The sequence below is a fragment of the Cryptotermes secundus genome, unplaced genomic scaffold (assembly GCF_002891405.2).
Source record: "Cryptotermes secundus unplaced genomic scaffold, Csec_1.0 scaffold30, whole genome shotgun sequence".
Lineage (NCBI taxonomy): Eukaryota > Metazoa > Arthropoda > Insecta > Blattodea > Kalotermitidae > Cryptotermes > Cryptotermes secundus.
The window spans coordinates 84,957-105,729 of NW_019739593.1; the positions used below are offsets into that span (position 1 = coordinate 84,957).

The following is a 20,773-nucleotide window of genomic DNA, read 5'->3' on the forward strand; positions in this document are numbered from 1 at the left end:
AACGCTTTATACATATATAACAGGTATAGTAAGAGAAGGCCGGTCACGGTAGCCGAGCGGTCTAAGGCATGCACTGTCTTCGCTCGCTCGGAAGCCGGGATCGTGGGGTCGAATCTCACTCAGGGCATGGTTGTTTGGTGTGCGTTTTTCTGTGTTTGTGTACAGGTGGAGGCCTTGCGACGAGCTGATCGCCCGCCCAAGGAGTCCTACCGAATGTCTTAAGATCTAGTAAACCGAAGTGAAACGGAGAGTTTCATGGAGGTAGGCCTAGGCCCAAAGGAGGGCTGAAGCGCCAAAGGAAAAAAAGAATAATAAGAGAACATATAGCATTTTCAGTAGCGGTACTGCTGTGCATGTGATAATCGACCGTTGTTCAGTTGGGGTTCTTATATTTTTTGTTTATACCAAGAGTTTCTATGTTTTGGATCAACGTTTGTGGCAGAGTGAATTGTACTCTTATGCTTTTTTTATTGCTAGTGAGATGGGACTGCGGCCACTTCTGGCCTATTTTACCAGCACCAGATGATAGGTGAGGGTGATTATGGAGCAATTGGTGGAATGAAGATTGGCATGGGAAACCGAAGTACTCGGAGAAAACCTGCCCCAGCGCCACTTTGTCCACCACAAATCCCACTTGACCAGACCAGGGATCGAACCCGGGCCGCCGCGATGGGAAGCCAGCGACTAACCGCTTGAGCTATGGCGCGGCCTTACTCTTATGCTTAGTAATGACAGTTTTGAAGGGATCATTCGAATAATTTTGGGGTTTATCTCATTCGTGGATGGTTGCCAAAGATTCATGACTGCCCAGAAATTCAATAAATGTCCCTAGGATTCGGCTCTCGGACGTAGTCAGATTTTTATACTACAATAAAGGTAACACTGTATGTGTATAATTCTGTGCCGTTGCGTTGTAATTTAGTTACAACAAAAACAAATATATATCTGTCTTGTGTATAGTGATGGCTTTGTGAGTGATAAAATCACACAGTGGAAAGTCACTAGAGTGTAGCCTATAGAAGACGGTTAACATAGTGCAGTCTCAGTGCATACGTTGGAAATACTAACTTAATCAATAGAGCGTTTAAATATATATATTTGTGTGTGTGTTTTTTTTTATATAGTGTTGCTGTTTCGCGTGATTTTTAACGATTGTGTATGATGTGAATTTTAAAGGATGTAGGAAGGTTTAGTCATGGTCTTTTTTAAGATACTGTATTGATATTCATCTGGGAAGTTAAAGGAGAACCATGACCTGATTCAAGAAAACGATGGTCCCGGTCGAGATTTAACGTGATATTTGTATGATATTTCTCTTGTCTTTATAACCTTTATATCTTGCCGTTGCAGTGGTTGGAATTTAAATGATACAAAACATAAGAAAATGCTTTGATAATTTAATCGAATTTATGTGCACAGCGTCGTGTCCACCCTTCCAATAGAAATTTTCCTACCCCATTTCTATGAAATTGTGATAGACCTACATTGAAGTTTGTGGAACCTTTTGGTTTGGGTTAAGTTGATTCGTTTTGAGGATCAATTTACTTGTCGGTTTACGTATGGGTAGAATGACGAAACTCATCATACAGACACTATCTTACAAGAGTAACCATTCGTAAATATCATCCACTTTAATGCATTTATAAGTTCAGTTTTACTCGAGGTCCTAAGTGGACTATTACAAATATTTATTTAGCCTTCAGTACGCTTTCATTACACTTTTTATAAGCGGTACGGCACTTCTCCTATGCATGTATTTATTATACAGAGTTTTTTGCTTCAGTTCAGTTGCCAGTTCGCACAAGGCCCAAAATGAACTTTGTGCACAGTTACGTCCTTGACAGATTTTGCTTGAATTTCAGTATGCAGCACATATGTTAAATGAGTTTTAGGATATTAGAATTTAATTTACTCTGACATTACTACAAGGCCAAAATACGCTTTCATGCATATGCCGCGAGGCGTTCGCCCTAGAGAAAATGTCTCGAATAAACGTACTAGCGAGGCCTGATCTACATGCATTGTGTGTTACGCAGCATTTGCATAATTATTGCTCTTATCCTTCCGTCTAGCTGTTGTCCACTAAATTTAAAAGGCATTGAATACACCCAGGGATCAGACAGTCGTATTTATGCCCATAACATCGATCATGCTGATTAATTTTTAATTACGTTGATTAAAAATATTAATTGGCAGCAGTAAGCCTGTATAAACCAGGAAGCTTTACCAATAGGGATGGTTAATTTCTATATTAAAAGTTTCCGAAATTTTCTTTTATGCAGGTCACCAGCTGTGTATATACGTAACTTGAGTTCAGTTGCTTAGCGGCAGTAAGTCTTTATTGCCCATTTTCTTTTATTCCTATTGCTACGACATTCGACTTTAGTCGAACAAAGACCGCGCCATAGCTCAAGCGGTTAGTTGCTGGCTTCCCACTGCAGCGCCCCGGGTTCGATCCTGGGTCTGGGCAAGTGGGATTTGTGGTGGACAAAGTGGCGCTGGGGCAGGTTTTCTCCAAGTACTTCGGTTTCCCACTGCCAGTCTTCATTGCACCAATTGCTCCATAATCACCCTCACCGATAATCTTGGGCTGGTACAATAGGACAGAAGTAGCCGCAGTACAAGGGACTTAGTCTCACCCCACTAGAAATAAAAAAAAAAGTCGAACAAGCATCCACAAAGTGCAACGTTCAACTTTAGTCCACATCGAGAAATAATTTTCTCATTTCGCTGCGTCACTCGACTTAATTCAATGGGATGTGAAAATGCATTCTTGTTGCGTTTTTTCACCATATTTTTATCTAGAGATTTACTATTTTAGGAAAATTGTGAGAAAATAATGCACATTTAAATGATTTAGATTATTGGGATAATCAGTTCTTGAAGACACAATCACCTGCTTGCCTGAAGCGATTTGATTTTGCAAATTGCTTAGCAGAAATTCATAATGGGAATCTACATAAACGGATTTTGTTTCACTTTTCCTTATGCAAGAAAAATGTGTTCACGTGTTTGTAGTATCTTCCCTTTTTTGCAGAATGGCGTTTTACATGATCTCCATATTTCACTCCTTCTACGCCGTACTGGTATCAAGTGATTCAGAATTTACTCTGACGGTATATTCATACCATCACCAACAGCTAAATGCAAATATGAATATGTCGTCAAGAGAACTTGTAAATTACTTACGTAGAATTTTTCTTCTCACAGTTGATTCTTGTGGCGGCACGCGGTAACATAGTTGGGTGAGGCACTATGCTACAAGCCGGTAGGTCGCGGGTTCTATTCCTGATGAGGTCATTGGATTTTTCATTTGACACAGTCCTTCCAGCCGCACTATGGCCCTGCGGTTGACTCGGCCTCTAACAGGAATGAGTACCAGGAATCTTCCTGCGGGTAAAGGGCGGCCGAGTCATAAGGCTGACGACCTCACCTCCATCTGTGACCCGATTGTCTAGAGAAAATGTGGGAGCCTCGACGTCTCACAAGCCTATGGGCCTACACGGCCTGTTACAGTGATAGCTTTACCTGTTGAGTCTCGTATTGTTGCCAGGTCTGTATAACAAGATTACAGAATAGGAGCAAATGTCAAAAGAATGCAAAAGCATATTGCAAGAGAAAAGGGAAGTGTAGCGACTAATCCAGGAGTGGAAAGCTGCGACATGAAGACCTGAAACCCGATATTCGGACGTCATTAATAACAGCCTCCTGCGGATTAGCCATTCATTGTCAATTACTTCGTATATTTTTATAGCCGTAACATATGTTCAGTCAGTGCAAACAATTGATACGTGTTTAACTCTTTTTAAAGGTTTACGGCTGCAGACTAAAGAAAAATTCCACTTCCAGCTAATCTGTTTTGCAGTTTTCACCTAGAATATGTGTATTTTCGTCGGTATCTGGCATTTTCAGTCATCGGTTGAAGTGGCTTCTAGGGCTGTCCACGTATTTTTCAGTCGTTTGCACTTCTGTAACATATTCCTTGAACTCTTACGATAGCGGTTCTTAATTGTTTCCCCTGAATTTCATGGTATGGCCCATGCACCCTAAATATGCGTATATTGCATCTTCATGCCAGTCAGTCCCTGAGCACGATCTTGATGACCCTGATCACAGAGGTATGCAATTAAGAATAAGAAGATGGCTTGCTAAAACAAGATCACGCTGTAATTTCTCAGTTAGTTCTGCCTATTCGTCCATGAAGAATGATGCATTAAGTCCCTGTTCAGCTGTTAGCCATTGTTTCTTTTTCTGGGAAGTTCCTCCTTTTTTGACCTCACAGAAAGGAGCTTACAATCTTGCACCCCTTGCACTTGTACAATGCTTTTATTGTTACAATCTACGTTTGTTATCACTTAGATATGAATTTCTCATTACATACCGTGATTTAATTAGCAAAAATGAGTTCCTAAGATTCAGGGGGCCATAGACTGCATGATCATCATCCATGTTCTCGCTCAAATTGTATAGCAACAGACGATTAGGATGTTTGGTATTAATTATAGAGTGGCCTGACATGTGTGCTCCATCAGTCTAGATTGAAAGATGTGCTTTTGCTAATTGGGAAACGAATTTTAAGGTGTAATTTTAAAATATGACTACTCATAACTGCTTCTTTCCATGTACTAATCTCTGTGACAGTCGCTCGAGAAATGTCATTTTCGGAATATTGAGGTATCTTGTGGGCCTAAAACTCGTGATGTACGAGTATACTAACTTCTCGAGAAGAAATTAGCAGGTAACCAGCTACTCGTGTTGTGGTGGCCTGAGCGTGATGCAGTTGCATATTCAAATTGTGCGCTGTACCTGACTCTCACTAAATATAACTCGGAAGATTCTCTCCACGAATTGTGTAGTTTATAATACCAAAACTCTTCACCTCAGTCGAATTCCATTGTACAAAGCTATTCCTGGAAAGTTTATGTTAAGCTGATGGAGAAACCCCCGCTTACGGTACTCGGAAGATTCCTCACCGTTGTTATAAAAGCCCAAGTTTGAACCCAGTCCCAGTCCTTTTGTGTCACTTCTTTAGAGCATTTTTAAGATAAATTTTAATATCATTATCTCTTTATGCGCAGGTCTCACATGAGATTTAGCAGCACATGTGCGCCGATCACAGTGACCGCGCTAGGGCACATGAAATGTCTTCGCCCGGTTAAACACTGGGATCGTAGGTTCGAATCCCAGTCGAGGCATAATGTCTGTCTGCGTTTGATCGTGTTTGTGTTGTCCTGTGTAGATAGCGGGCTTGCAGCAGGGCTGACCACCCGTCCAAGGACTGCTAGCAACTGGCTATAAGATGCATAGTTCCAGATAAAATTCTGATGGGAAGATACCAGAGGGCCTAATACGAGAGGCAGAAAAGAAGATTTTATATGTATTAAATATTTCGGTCATATCCCACGTATTTCGATAGTTTCGTGTTGATTACCTTAATCATATTATGTAACAAATAGGAACTATCAACTTCTCGTAGGATTTGGGGTTCTCACAGCGGTAGTTATGAAAATTTCTGTCTTGTGGGATATAACGCCGTATAGTCCGTTGAGAGTCAACCAACGTTTCGGAGGAACATATTACCTTGATCTTCACGGTCGATAAATAAGCCGAGAAAGAAATCAACTCGAGACATAGCAAGCTGATTTCTTATTCAGCTTTATTCTTCGACTCTGAAGGTGGAGGCAACATGTTCCTTCGAAATCTCGGTTGACTTTCAACGGACTACACGGCGTTATATCCCAGAAGATAGAACTCTTCATTAACTTTTAAGTCCCCTACTCTTGCATTGGTCTTCAAGTGTTTTCACCGCCCCTCGTCACATTTGTATATACATTTCCCATCCCACTGTAGGCATATGCACAATGCGTCGTGGACTTCTCAGTTTCACCTCTCAACAGTGGCAAGATGGTTGCTTTATGACTAATGTCATTCCACTGTAGCGTGTTTCATATTTCATGGATCTAGTACTTCCCGTAGTACTTCGTTCGTTATATCTTATGATTTTCGCTGTTCCCACAAGAAAGAAGACCACGGCTCACAAACGTACGAAACAACAGGAAGAATGGTTTATATATATTGTGACATATAATATGTTGACTACGTCAGTGTTACGCCTGAGTACTGACAAAACGTTTTACTTCTGTATTCATCTCCTAATCCCATTGCGAAACTAGTCACATTATTGTTCGTACGTATGTTCTTTGTCATTTGTCAGCTCCTGTTATATATTATGCCTTTATCGCAGAGCTTTCTGTACCATAAACCATATCTTGTTAAAACAGACGAAGTTCTAGTTGAGTTTCATGTAGAATATGCGTTGTGTTTGATCGATAAAAACAAAAATTGAAATTTACTTGACAATGTTTAGTGCAAAGTCTGTATTAAAGTTACTCGAAATCCGTACGGAAGGACGGAAAGGCAGGGCTTCGCCATTGTACTGTAATATTATGCACGTTTTGTGGAAACGAATTGCCTATTGACTATTGCTTGTTTTTTAAATATGCAATCGTAAAAATTTCAGAGGCTACATTAAATGTCTAATATTTGCCCCAACTTGAAAATTAGCAATACTGCGATGCTGGAGTTGTTGATAATATATACCATCGAAAACTGTCAGCAAAATTTTGGTCTTCTTGGTCTTTACATGAGTCTGATAAAACCCGGTCATTTGGTTCAGAAGTTCTGTAATCGCGATAATTTTATCTCCGGAATGGCCCTGTGAAAGCAAAATTTGCTTAACTGTGTACTAGCGCTTTCTGTTGCCTTCGAAATACTCCTTGTGGAGCTATGCAATTTGTGGTGCCACTGCCGGAAACAGTCTTGAAGATCGTTTTCCGGAATACCTCGCAGTAACATCACATTGCGTTGGATGTCAGGAAATCTTTGTCCCCTCAGGACCTTTTTTTTTTTTTTTCTAAATTTTGTAAATGGCAACAAATCGCAGCTGGATGAGTCAGGTGAATAAGGTGGATGGTCTATTTTTGTAATGGATTTATTAGCCAGGAACTCGCGAACTCTTAACGCGTCATGCGCAGGGACATTGTCATGGTGGAGAGTCCACCTGTTGGGCCAGAGTTCGGGTCTTTTCCTCCGAACAGATTCCCGTAACCTTGTCACACTTCCAAATAACAGTGTTGATTCACCAGTTGTTCGTACTCTGTCCACATTTGTGTTTTTGGCTGCCCACTTCTTCGGTCATCTTGCATGTCTTCCCCTTTCTTGAACTGCCTGTGGCATTTAAGAACACTTGATTTCTTCATAGCATATTCACCATAAGCCACTCTTAATAGGGGTAACTTTTCACTAGCACTTTTACCAATCTTCACACAAAACTTGATGTTTATCCGCTGCTCAGTATTCTTGTCAGTCACTTCTCCGCCAACAGTATACCACGGACACGTACCCCTTCTTTTCCTGCTTGGGAACGAACGACTCATTTGGTCTGTGGCTCATGTAAATCAAGTTGGAACATGTCCAAACGTGCTTCGGTACACGAGTTTGCCTGACTAAACACCCCAGCGACACGCTGCGGCCATTCAGTGAAATAAATTGTCAGACCTTATGTATTTGTCAAAGTATATTTTATCTGTTGAAAGCAGTCTTCTGGGATGTGGCGCCGTGTAGATATAGTGATAACCCTATATCTACACGGCGCCATATCCCAGAAGACCGCTTTCATCATAGTCACCGCCGTGAAAACCTCAAATCTTACATAAACAGCGTGTCCAGGTTCTGTTAGGACCGTGTTCATTAAAGATACAAGACCTTAATTTTTTTTTCAAAATGTCACTCTTTTTATTCAAAATAGTCTCCTTCTGAATCAATACTTAGCTGGAATTGATTGAAAAAGTTTTCGAAAACAGTCACTGTACTCCTTTTGTGGAATCGCATTTAAAACTGCGGTACATTCCCATTGAATGTCCTGGATGGTGTCGTGACGGTCTCCTTTCATCGTCAACTTAACTTTTCGGAACAACCAGAAATCTGCTGAAGCGAAATCTGGCCAATACGGAGGATGCTCAAGGACTGGTACCTTTTCTGGCCAAAAAAATCGCGCACGATCTTCGATTTCTGGGGTGGGGCATTGTCGTGGGAGATCGACCAGGAACCTTGCTCTCGATATTCAGGTCGAATTCGAAGAATTCTCGCCCACAAAAGATTGAGGACTCCGAGATAATAATTAGAATTCACTGTTTGACCTTCCGGCAGAAATTCCTTTGGAATCGAAGAAAATGGTTAGCAGTGTCTTTACTCGACTCTTTTGCATTTGCACTTTCTTTGGTTTCGGCTTCTTTGGGCTCGACCACGCTGCAGTCTGCCGCTTTGTGAGAGGATCATATTGAAGACACCATGTCTCGTCGCCAGTAACAATCGATTTTGTAAATTTTGTATCACTTTGAGCCGACCGTAACATGTCTTTGCAGTGTTCGACTCTGGCATTGTTTTCATCGCCTGACAGCGCGTTCCGTACAAACCGCGCACAGACCTTCCGTTTGCCGAAATCCTCGGGCAAAATTTGATGCACAGTACTTTTTGGTATTCCCAAAAGCTCCCCGATTGTGTTCTTGCAGAAACACGTCTGTCTGGTGCAAGGATTTCTGTCACTTTTTTCACATTTTCTTCAGTGCGACTTGTTCTCGGCTTTGATGCACGCGGAGGGTCTTCAATGTCCTCCTTGCCATCACGAAATACAGCATGCCATCGAAAAATGTTCGAGCGACTCAATCACTACCGTACACACTTTTTATCATTTCGTACGCTTATCCGGCCGTTTTGCCTAACTTAAAACAAAAGTTGGTGTTGGCTCTCTGTTCAACCGCCATTTTCCGACGAGCGTCAGAACAGCACTGTTACATTCAAGGTCAGAACACATGATGCAGCGATGCTTGCGCTTTGAAATATTAGACAGCCACAGCTGAAACTTCAAGAATCTTAACGACACAACTCGCCAACAGATGGCATTTGCAGGGCAAAATTTAAAAGAAATGAGTCCTAACGGATCCTGGACACACCGTGTATATTTTATCTGATGCAATATATTTGTACATTTAATGAACGACTCTCAGGGCTGAATTCAGAACAGAAAACTAGTTACGGTGTCGGTTATTTATTCAGCAGCACCGCAGTTTCATGTTTTAGAGGCTGGAACATTTCCAGCCATAGGAATTTATTTATGAAGTTCTTAATTTAGACGTTATCAGCGTCAGTTGGTACAGAGCTGTAGTTGTTTTCACAAATGTCATGGAAGACTGTGAGATAACGGGAATTTTGTGTTGTTTCGTCTTCGAAGACTATTCCAGGTTTCTCATGTTATGGCGTAAAACGCCAATCCTTCCATCTCCTTGGCGAGTTACGCGACATCTTAGGAGATGACAACCGTTATTGGTCAGACGTCGTGTTTCTTCATGGTATAGAGGTGGACAAGTCTATTTAACTGACTTTGTTTTATTCTGCTTCTTGATTGTTTTAAGAGATCATTGGCCCGTGTATAGCCTGTTCTATTGTCCGTTTTTAACTCCACACTTATCGCAGTTTGATTTTAGAATTTTACAAATTATTCGTCAGACCCAGCCTGACAAGCGCACAAATTTGTTTGGTTTTAAGACGGGTTATAAACTGAATGTTTTAACTTGACCTTTATTTACATGGATGTAACAGGTGCTGAAGCGCCTATAAACACACGCACGCACACTAACGCACACAATTCCAGGACTTTGAATAGTGTACCGTATCATTTAAACTTTGCTGCCTGTGAACAGTGCGCTTCTATTATGCATGTTGTATGTTTCTCAAAAATCGTCTTTTTAACATCTCTTGAGTGAAATTTACAGTAGAAGCACACTGCATGGGATAAAGAGTGAGAATGTGTTCTTCAAGGGAGCACGCATTTTTCAGAAACATTCTGTGTTATAGTGCATATATCATTCTTGATGTTCGTTTATTATCAATATAAATGCATTGTTGGCAAAGCTTAATCACACTACACAGTCCGAAGTGATGTTGCCTTGTATTTCATTAAATACGACACTGTCGAAAAATGTTGCAGATAATCCCTTAATAAGACATACATTTTGTGTTCTAAAAACAATCTCTAAAAATCTAGTAATTTGAGCTTCATGTGAAGTACCTGTTACATTGGCCTTATACGACACAAAATTAAATTCGTGTTGTAACTTGTAGCTCGAATATGAAATACAATCGCATTCGTTCAATTGTTATGAAGCTGTAACATGCCTACAGACTGGACCTCCCACATATGCAGATAACTCACAAAAAACAACGTGCACGTGTTGAGTGGTGAATAAGATCGTTGGAAAAGTACACATCATGATGCAAGTAGACGTGTTTCCAGTTTCACTTCAGTATTTGATGGATTTATCTCCATAATACGTGGTATGTTGCTCGAGTAAAAGGTGTCAAGCCCAAAACATACATCTCAGTTTTAATTTGAAATATACCCGATGTCAGTCTGCTTCAGGCAGTACAGTTGTAGTAGGGCCTACAATTCTGAGCATTGGATATGATCCTGAACCATTCCCATCTACCTCACTTACTCATTAAGATTCATCATAATATTATCCCTCATCCCTTTTCGATCTTTCAAGATAATGCTTTTCGAAAGTTTTCTCACAAAAAAAGGGGTACGCGGTAGCTTAGTTGGTTAAGGCACTATGCTACAAACCGGGAGGTCGCGGTTTCGAATCCCGATAAGGTGGATATTCTTTCAATTGACCTAATCCTTCCATCCGCACCATGGCTCTTAACAGAAATGAGTACCAGGAACCTTCCTGGGGGGTAAAGGACCGCCGGCGCGTAAGGCTGACAACTTTACCGCCATCTGTGAGTCGACTGTCTAGAATGTGTGGAAGCCTCGACCTCTCACAACCCTATGGACCTTCATGGCCTGTTACAGGGGTAACTTCCCACAATAAGTCTTCATTAATACCGTGTCTGTCCCATAGAATGCACACGACCAATGCATATTTTAGTGTCCTAACAATACTGCGTGTCTTGTACAAATCATGAAGTGTATCGTTATGTGATATCCTAATCTGTCTCTTTATTTTAAAGTTCGTAGGTCGTAATATTTATCTGTGCAGTTTGTTTTCAAAACATGTAACATTTTTCACACTTACACAAAACAGGTGGCAGAATTAGTACTGTGTACATGCTAATTTTCACCTTGATAACAGTTTTCGGAATGAATAATAACCATCCTTCCCAGAATGTGTTCGTCCTCTAACTTCATGAATCGCATTTGTACTTCTTAGTTTCGTTCGCAGCCGAGTTACACGTGAACACGTTTTAAAATGATCTACTACGCGTATTATGGTTGCATTTCCAGTTTTTGTTCGATGTACTTCAGTTTCTATTGAAACCTACTGCTGTAACGTCATTGAACCGAGTTCTTGAGAAGCCAGTAGCTGGTCAGCGACTCAACAAATTCCCAGTATTTTAAGGAGCCTAAATATTTATGACCATGTTCACACTAGTCCACCACTGGTCTTTATTCTGAGGCATATGAATTCTCCAGTTCTCTTTATTTGAGATCACTTTGTAATATTGTCCTCCCATCTGCGTCTAGGCTTCCTTCAGGTTTCCCTGCAAAAATTCCTTTCCTATCCATAAACGTTTCATACTAGAATCAATTTTTTATTCTGATTTCACTTTTGAGAGAGTATTTGCCTTGATTTACATGTATTGCTAATACAATTTTTTACGTCATATGCAGACATGTCATAAATTCTTCGTGAGTTTGGCGTCAGTATCTATCTAGTGAAGAATATGATTATATTTGGCCTATATATCCACAGAGCTGAAGACTTGCAGAAAGATTCGTGGATATGGGTAGGTGTTAATTTTCCCGAAATCGCAATGTACGAAAGCAGCAGCAAGAAACAAGAGCGAGTATCGTGTTCTCCCATGAGTTCTCATTCACTTCGTGCCTGCATTTGTGTCGATTAACACACTCATTGGCCGCGCCATAGCTCAAGCGGTTAGTCGCTGGCTTCCCATCGCGGCGGCCCGGGTTCGATCCCGGGTCTGGTCAAGTGGGATTTGTGGTGGACAAAGTGGCGCTGGGGCAGATTTCTCCGAGTACTTCGGTTTCCCCAGCCAATCTTCATTCCACCAATTGCTCCACAATCACCCTCACCTATCATCTGGGGCTGGTACAATAGGCCAGAAATGTTTTAGCAGTGTGCTTATGTGTTTATATTAAAATAAAATAACGAGCCCACTCGCATGCATCATTTTCGAAACTTCGTATTTCAAAATAGTTGCTCATACTACGAGCACTCACGCTTTTATATTGAATTAGGACTCGCTCTCTAGTTTACTTTGCTCCAACGTATACGTACATCATTTCTAAGTAAGCCTAATTTAAGTTTATAACATAGACGTTTCGCATCTTAAAGATATCCGGTGCGGAAATGCAACATAGTTTGATGGAGAGAAGGTTGCGCTGGAAAATGAAGGCACAAGCACACCTAACGCTATCGCATGTTACAACGCAACGCGTGCCAGCAAGTCATGCCTGACTGCCTGAACGTGTGGAACAAATTGAAGTTGTTTGTTTGTTGCGGTGCATCCGAAAACGTGCGAGAAGTTCAGGAGTGTTTGTTCTACAGAAAAGTTGACTCTCTAGCTGTATAAAACTTGTCGAGTCATCACTGTGCTGCTTAGAATGTATAGACGAAACGTGATTTTTTTCTCGGAAGAAAGTGCAGAATAAATAGGCCTACTTCATAAACATTTTTATCACATACGAAAAACATTTGATTGTGCATACACTATAGATTTATAGACATAAGTGAGAAACAAATCCATCAGCGTGTAATTTTATTTGACAAGGCATCGTCAATCAAATACGAGTACATGCGTCGCAATGAAATGCTGACGTGTGGTAGTTTGACGTCTATATATAGAGAGCGTACAGGTTGAATTCACTTATTTTCCATAGCGGTGAAGAAATCTGTGTGTTTTCGAAGTAAAGTGTTGGGTTTAGGGCGTAGACAGATATTGATATCCCGGCTTGAGCACGAAGTTCTAGTCATATTGTGCATAAAGAAGTGTACCGCCGGTAACGTAGGATATCACAATGTCTTCTCTGTTGTATCCGTCTGCTTCTGGTGAGAGCATTCCACTCTTTGTTGGTGCTCGTATCAGAGCTAAGAGTGATGCCGGAGTCTACAGCCTTGATTACATAAAACCCAGGAGGTTTGTTTCATCGGCTTTGAGTCATACACTCTCTGAGGTGGGTGAGCAGTAAATATCATGTAGATTTGGTCTCTTCCTGTTTTAGCAGTTGCAGTTCGACGTACGGAGAAACCTGGCCTCGGGAAGAGATAAGTTTCAGGAATGGACACCGTCCGAACTTGTCGAGCTTCATTCATAATCACCAAATAGAATTGTTTGGACTTTCATTCTCTCTCGAAATGCGCTTCTCGTTACTGTCTGAAATGTGTCATTACGGCCTATCGTTAGTGTGACTAAGCCATTTCACTAGTCATATCCCTGACTTCGGATGTAGTGACGAACTTCAGAACTGTCAACTGCCTCAAAACTCCCTTGACAAACTGAACCTTCTCCAGCGTTCTTAATCCAACCACTCGGAGTTCAAAATCAGAAGGTCATAAGATTAAACATTACATTGTCTAAGAGCTGAACGTTCGTGCGTACTAGAAGTTTCCGTATTAGTGAGAATAATGTAATTCGTACAGATCCAAAACTTCACCCCAGCAATATTATGAAAGGTTATCAGCTCCGTCCAGTGTGACTGATATTTTTTTAATCTTTCATCCTTCACATGTTTCGGTCTGAGAGACCATCTTCAGAAGGATATATCAGTACAGGCGGAAACTAATATTACAGTGTGACTGGTCAGTATCATTACAATGTCATGAATATAAAATCTGATCCATTAACAACTACAGCGATGTGCATAAATATATTAAAATATTTATGTATTATAATTATTATAATCGTAATAGTAGTTTCCGTCTGTATTGATATATCCTTCTGAAGATGGTCTCTCAGACCGAAACATTTCAAGGATGAAAGATTAAAAAAAATCAGTCACACTGGACGGACCTTTCATAATATTGGTAGTGTGACGGACCAGGATGAATCAAATCAGATTCACCCCAACAACTAAATCGAAGCGTCAAATCGATCCCTGGTAGACAGTTTCCGATCTACCAAAAAAAAAAAATCTTCGAACGGATCGGTCATTAAATGAAATAGTATAATGTACCTTTCTGCTATCCGTCACCTAACTCCAAATTTCCTTACATCTTGCCAGTGGACCACGATTCGCTCAACGCAAACAATAAACAAATGTACAGAACTGAAACTCGTGAAAATTACATAATGAATTGCAATCCATTCATCACAACCCAAATCATTTAACAAAAATAGACAGACAAAACAAGAATATAGTAAACGGGAAATTAAAAAAAAAAAAAAGTAACATCAGGCTACGACGAATTTGAATATTTCTGCAAATGTATTACGAATACGAGTCAAATTCGACGGAACTGGGCGATTGTAATGTTAAACCGCTGGGATTGTGCACATTTCCTGCCTATGTTTCAGACATTCGATGCGAGCAGCATACCGTTCTGTTATACGAGTATGTGTCATCTGATAATGACGTTGCATCAGCAGATCTTTGAGTTTTGTTGGTATTGTCATTTTAATGTGGAAGTAATCACCAAGTCAGCTTCTTTCATGGATCTAAGATGTAGATACTACAAAATTAATATTTTCTATACGTTTTTGTTCTGCTGTTCGTTTGTATGAAATTAGATGAAATGTTCGCCTACGTTATCACCCAACTTTAAAGAGACAGTTATTAAAGCAAGAAACAAAACTAATTTTGATAATTTAAACGCTTATGACTCATGTTATGGAGATTTTGGTGAGAATTGTATTCACGCAAGCCGATTTATGTAATCATGTTACGTAACAAGTTCTGAAGTAGACTTAGTAATCTAATCTCTCACTCATCGGGGCGGCAGCTTGATAGATCTGGGGCTATATTGAATTGTAAAGTCAGAAGCAGTTGCATGGAACCTGTACGGTTGTATAATGATAGAACCACTAGAACATCGGAGCAAGTTCGCTCAAGCGATAGCGCGTGATTCAAATCTCATCCCAGACATTTTCTAACGTACCTGAGGTTTCGAGATTTTTCTCAGTCTCTCTAGATAAATACGGAACAGTACCACAAATTAGGCCAATACTACTTCCTTCCACGTTCTGTCCAATGTATTATCAATCAGTCGTCCTTATTCGACGCTTGAGCTACTGGCAGAATCGTTAAAATAAATCATATATGTGATATATATATATATATAGAGAGAGAGAGAGAGAGTATATTAAAACCTGCGTCGCGTAAGTGCCTGCCAATTTTAAAACTTTATTTGCTACTTCTTTTCACTAATACTGGTAAATTTTGAACAGGGAAATTGTCCAGTTAGAAATTTAAACGAACAAACTCATAATAATGCACTTTCATGTTGGTATTAAAAGCAGACTTCATGATTTTATCCCGCAAGCGAACTGTACCGACAGAGTGACCGCCGCCTGTCGGCGAAGTTAGTGCCAGCTTTAACGGATAGAGGATGTCGCATGGTCAGCGCAACGAATCCCCACGGTCGTTAATTTCGGTTTTCTAGGCCGGAGCCGCTACTTTTCTATTCAAGTAACTCCTCAATTATACTCACGAGGCTGAATTGACCCCGTTCCAGACCCACTGCTTCTTAGGAAATCTGGTAGCGCCAGGAATCGAACCCGGACCTCTGGATCTGTATCCAGGAACTCTGACCACTAGATCACAGAGGCGGTCTCATGTTGGTATTAAGTCTGTTAAAATTAACATGTATGTACTTGAATGTTTTATGATAAAGAATCAGTCATCATATGACTGACCTGAGGTCTGTCAATTTATGTAATATTAACATGTTTTAGCCATGTTTCCCGAAATAAAAGCGTAGCTTGCACACCAATCCCTCTCCACCCTCAGAACCGATGGCCCTGAAGTTGTGTTAAGCGAGGATCGCTCCAGCATTTGCCTTCTTAGCCTGCTTTCCTTCCTTAAAGTTAGAAAAGTAGATTTACATGCGTACGCATGTGAATGCTTTATCGCCATGTCAAGTTATGAAGCAGTTGGCCGATATTCGCGTTATCTGGTATGAACGTTATGCCACTAAAAGGCACATCAGTCTTGAACTTTTCAGTTCATTGAAATCTGTAATGTCATAGCGGACGCGTGAACTTACGAGGTGGGAGGAACACTACGATATCCTGAAAAGATGAATGGCGATAGTTGTTAGACAAATATTCAGGTTTTGTTCATGTAGGCGTATATGTATGTAATAGCTCCATAAGTTGTACTCTTTGCCAAGTATAACTGGAATGATCAAGTCAAGGAGGATGAGATGGGCAGGGCCTGTAGAGAACGAATGGGCCGAAGAGGAATGCGTATAGGATATTGGTGGGAAGGCCAGAAGGAAATAGACCACTATGAAGACCAAGACTTAGGTGGATGGGTATTAAAATGGATCTTATATAGAATGGGATGGTGTGGACTGGATCGGTCTATCTCAGGATGGGGACCAGTGGAGGGCTTTTAATTTAGCTTCAGTTTCGCAGCGGTAACTAATGAACCACGTGATGCAGATCCGGTATATTACGTTGTGAATGAAGGTATAGATTATAAACATTTCTGCAGATTGTATATAAAGCATTATAAATCACCAGTTACAAATATGGTGATCATGCGAATCTTTGAAATTAAATCCGACAGATGTAACCTGAACAAATTCTTTATTTAAATAACAATTTGAACCCCATCCCAAAATTCATACAATTGCAAGCAACAATAAACTCTTTCTTTAGTAATATTCAGTCGCATGGCCATCTACGCACGACACCAACGCGCTAAGACGTTAGCCAAATTTAATTTTATTGTTGGTCTGTAAGCTTCAGTTACTTAAATACGACATTAACAATATGACATTAACGACATAGGCTTTGTAGAACTTTTTAAGTATCTGAAATAGGAAAGTGGGCATTTTGAGTTCTGCACCTATTCGTGCGGTTATTTATCATTACAAAGGTGAACGGTCTCTCAGCTACTCAAGACGTTCCGCACCTTTTATTGAATGCGCGTTTCCAAGAAGACGGCACTGGTCTCTATCCTGAGCCAGATGAATTCCGTCCACATCCTCCCATCCTAATACGGTCCACGCTAATATTCTCACATCTAAGTCTAGGTCTCTTCCTCACAGGTATATATATCAAAATTTTGTACGCTTTTCTCATTTCTCTCATGCTTGCTAAATATTCGTCAATCTTCCCCTTGATTTGATTATCCTAATAATGTTCGGTGAAGAACACAAAGTATGAACTTCATTGCGCAATTTTCTCCAGCGTTCCTTGCACCTTTATCTGTGCATTACTCACACAGTTGTGTGAGCTTTGAGAACAGCTGTCATAATTACGTGACTTAGCGCATTCTTGCGTGAAATAGAGTAATCATCTGGAAAATTGGACAACTGCTGAACGCCTATATCTCAGAGGTTGTGAATAGAATGCATAGTAATACGGTGTTTTCTTCAGTGGCTTCAGGCGAATACAGAAATAAACCACTACCGCTCTCATCTCCTTTCCCCGCTGATTCCTCATTTATAGTAACCTTAATGACCTTCGTCATTGTCGTAGCCCTCGCATACCATCACTGTTGCGTATTACTGGAAGAAGCAGATACATCCAAGTGAAAAAGTTACTATACTCGTGTGGTGTAAATATCATTTAGTAGGCCTGTTGTATTGAAAATGCATTAGGTAATTTCAGGCTACGTTAGACTGGTTAAAATACCATTTTTCTTCACGAATCTTTAGTATTTGTCTAGTGCTTGATTGATCTTGCTTTGTAATTTACATGCATCGAAAATCGATCTCTTTGATTTAAAGTTTTTGTTTCTGTCACTGACTGGTTGTTTAAAGATCAGTTTTCATTGACGTCAGCAGTAAAACATGACTCTGATTAGAACATGAATTGTGTGTGGAGTCAAATAGTATACGTACGTAACATCAGCGCTTCCTATGTTAGCCCTCTGGATGACATTTCCCTGTATGTTTCTTCTGACGCTGTGGACTTCGCCAACGTGTATGGTGAACACATCGTGACTCGAGTTAACGGAGTCTCATAGTTTCTTCAAAGTTCTGAGACTAATGTTTGGAACATGTTTCACTTTCGAAGAATGTTTACTTTTGCTGGTGTATTACACATTGCCACTGTCATTCAGTGTTGGAAATGTGCGAGACTGTCTAATTTTATGTCACGGCGACAGAATTTATATTCATACGCTGTCTGCGAGTTCAAAAATTGATAGATATTTGAACATTAAGTCTGTTCAGTTTGTCGTGTTGGAGGTGAGGGCTAATGCGGCTGCAGTAAAGGAAATTAATTCAGAATAAAATATTTATATGCGTCATACATATGGCGGCTGTGAATAAACACGTTCGTATCGTTTTATTTGTTGATGAAGTCTGACTGCTTGGTGTTTCCACGTCATAAAAGCTTTGAATGTAATATAAAAGTATAGCATGTTTTCAGTGATTTATTACGCCAGCAAGGAATATTCCTTTGTTTAATGACCGAGTTAGCTGCGACCCCGAGCTGTCAACATTATCTTTTAATTTTTTTTCCTTAGTCTGATAATGACATTTCCCCTGGGGTACCACCAAAACTAAGTAAACACCGAAATGTTTCTTTCTGACGTACTCTCAAAAGTCGCTGCTTGCCTCTTCTGGGGCGAAGGTTACTCTTACTTCTCCTCCCTCGCCTTGTTATTTGTATGGCGATTTGTGAGATAGTCACCAGTACAGAACTGTCTAATGTCGGGGAAGGGGCATGTTTTACTTCATTTCATTCCGGAAACAATTATTTTCCAACGTGATTGCGAACAGAACCGGGGATATAACAAATATATTGAACGGCGTCAACTACTGACTTCTTAATCCTCGTTCTGAATCATCCTTTGCATCATCATCATAACATGCGCTGTTATCTCTCTGCGTCATGGATGGACATTTCGGGCTTGCAGATTCCGGTATTCAGCAAGAGTTACATTTTTAAGTGCTTTAGAAATCGACGAACGTTGCATACAGACCTTGCACGTGATGTCTGTTGGACAGACTGTGTTTGCGGAAGTTGATTTTGCTTCACAGGAAGACTCGTTCTGGAGTGGCGTCGTTACAGTGGCTTTTGTAATACTGTTAGCGTCCTGTTATCAGTGTTGTGCTTATTTGGATTTGATTTCTGCACCACTTCCTCGTGGCATTTCTGTTCTAGACACCACTATCATAATTGACGAATTCTTCAGTGATATCTGGAAACTTGTTTACTAGCTGGAAATACCGAGGATTCGTGTCAGTGCTCTTTTATTATCTGTCTACACACTGAGGACAGTATTAATGTTTTTCACTGGGATCCCGTTTTCGTAGCAGCGTCTCCATGATGGATTGGCCCTCGTCTTTATTCAGGTCAGCATCTAGTTCTAGCAGCGGGAAGCGAAGTGGTGACAGTGGGCTGTCGACTACTGTAAGCGTACGACAGGCCCGTACTTCTGAAGCGGCACCTCTTATGCTGAGCAGTTACCCACCACCTAGAAGTTACGGCAGCCTTGTCACTTACTATCACTTTATCAGAAATGGAAGTTTCACCGGTAATAATCAGGTATTACTTGCTAAACGGTCTGCATATTTATACACGGAATTTCCTTCATCCCGTATGATCAGATACGTTTCCTGAAACCAGTAAACAGTAATTATTTAAAATGAGTTGTTAATGGAATATTCAGTAAGATCAGTTGCAGTAATTTTATTTTTAAAATCTCAATAATAATCCAATAATCCAGTGGCGCTGAAAGTAGCGTTTTTACTCCTTCTGTTCACAGTAACCGAGCATTTTTTCTTTGGATGTATTGTACTGTAATTTTATCACGCCGAATTTATTATTGCAGTTTTTCTTTTTTCCCATTCATAATAGTCATCTCACCATCACATCTTCCTGCCTCCTACGTAAAATCAAAATACTAAAATATAGAAAGCTATAATTTTACTTCTTGTTCTGTATGGGTGTGAAACGGTTTCCCGTGCTAGAGGAAGACCTTTGATAGGCCTAAGGGTATGTGAGCACAAGATGCTAGGAAAATATTTGAACCATAGAAAGTACCAGGAATATGGAAAGAGCTGAGAAGATTAATAATTGAACTGATGGTGTAAGGGGGATTAAAGCAAGGATGAAGTGATAGACGAGATGGGAAATGTATACCCCAATTTAGTTTTAAACCTGGAAGGAAGAGACCACGTGGAGACCGAGGTTTAGATTGGGGTGTAATAGTGACATAGCTCTTGGAGGAATCGCGCGCGAGTATGTGAACTGCACTGGATATGGCCCAGTGGCGGAATTTTGTTACAACTGCAACGAACCATTCGGTATCGTGAAAGCGAGGAATTTTGAACCACTTAAGCAACTATTAACTTTCTGAAGAAAGACGCTACAACCATGAAGTTAGTGAATAAGAGACAGTTTTCCCGTATAGAGTGCCTGAAACATATCCCGTTCGGTTAAAATGATGAATACCATACTAAACATCGTCATGATTGCATTAACTTCGTCAAGAGAGGTTATCATAGGTTTTGCGTGGGTAATAAAATAAAATGTTTTTAAAAAATGCTGGTGGGAAACCCTCTTAGAAAGG

General features: G+C 40.4%; 1 protein-coding gene across 8 annotated transcripts in view; it reads left to right on the forward strand.

The window, feature by feature from the left end:
- LOC111871956 (kinase D-interacting substrate of 220 kDa B) overlaps positions 1 to 20,773 on the forward strand; it is a 194,108-nt gene that overhangs the window by 30,014 nt on the left and 143,321 nt on the right. The window contains exon 1 of one of the 8 annotated variants that reach the window (XM_023865394.2): positions 18,917 to 19,553. The exons of 6 other annotated variants lie outside the window; for them this stretch is intronic. Coding sequence is in view for 1 of the 2 variants with exons in the window: in XM_033754464.1 (XP_033610355.1) it covers positions 19,654 to 19,746 (93 nt within the window). In the remaining variant the exon portion in view is untranslated. Of the gene's footprint in view, positions 1 to 18,916; positions 19,554 to 19,638; positions 19,747 to 20,773 lie in introns of those variants that run through there. One more of the 8 variants, XM_033754464.1, reaches the window with a different exon arrangement.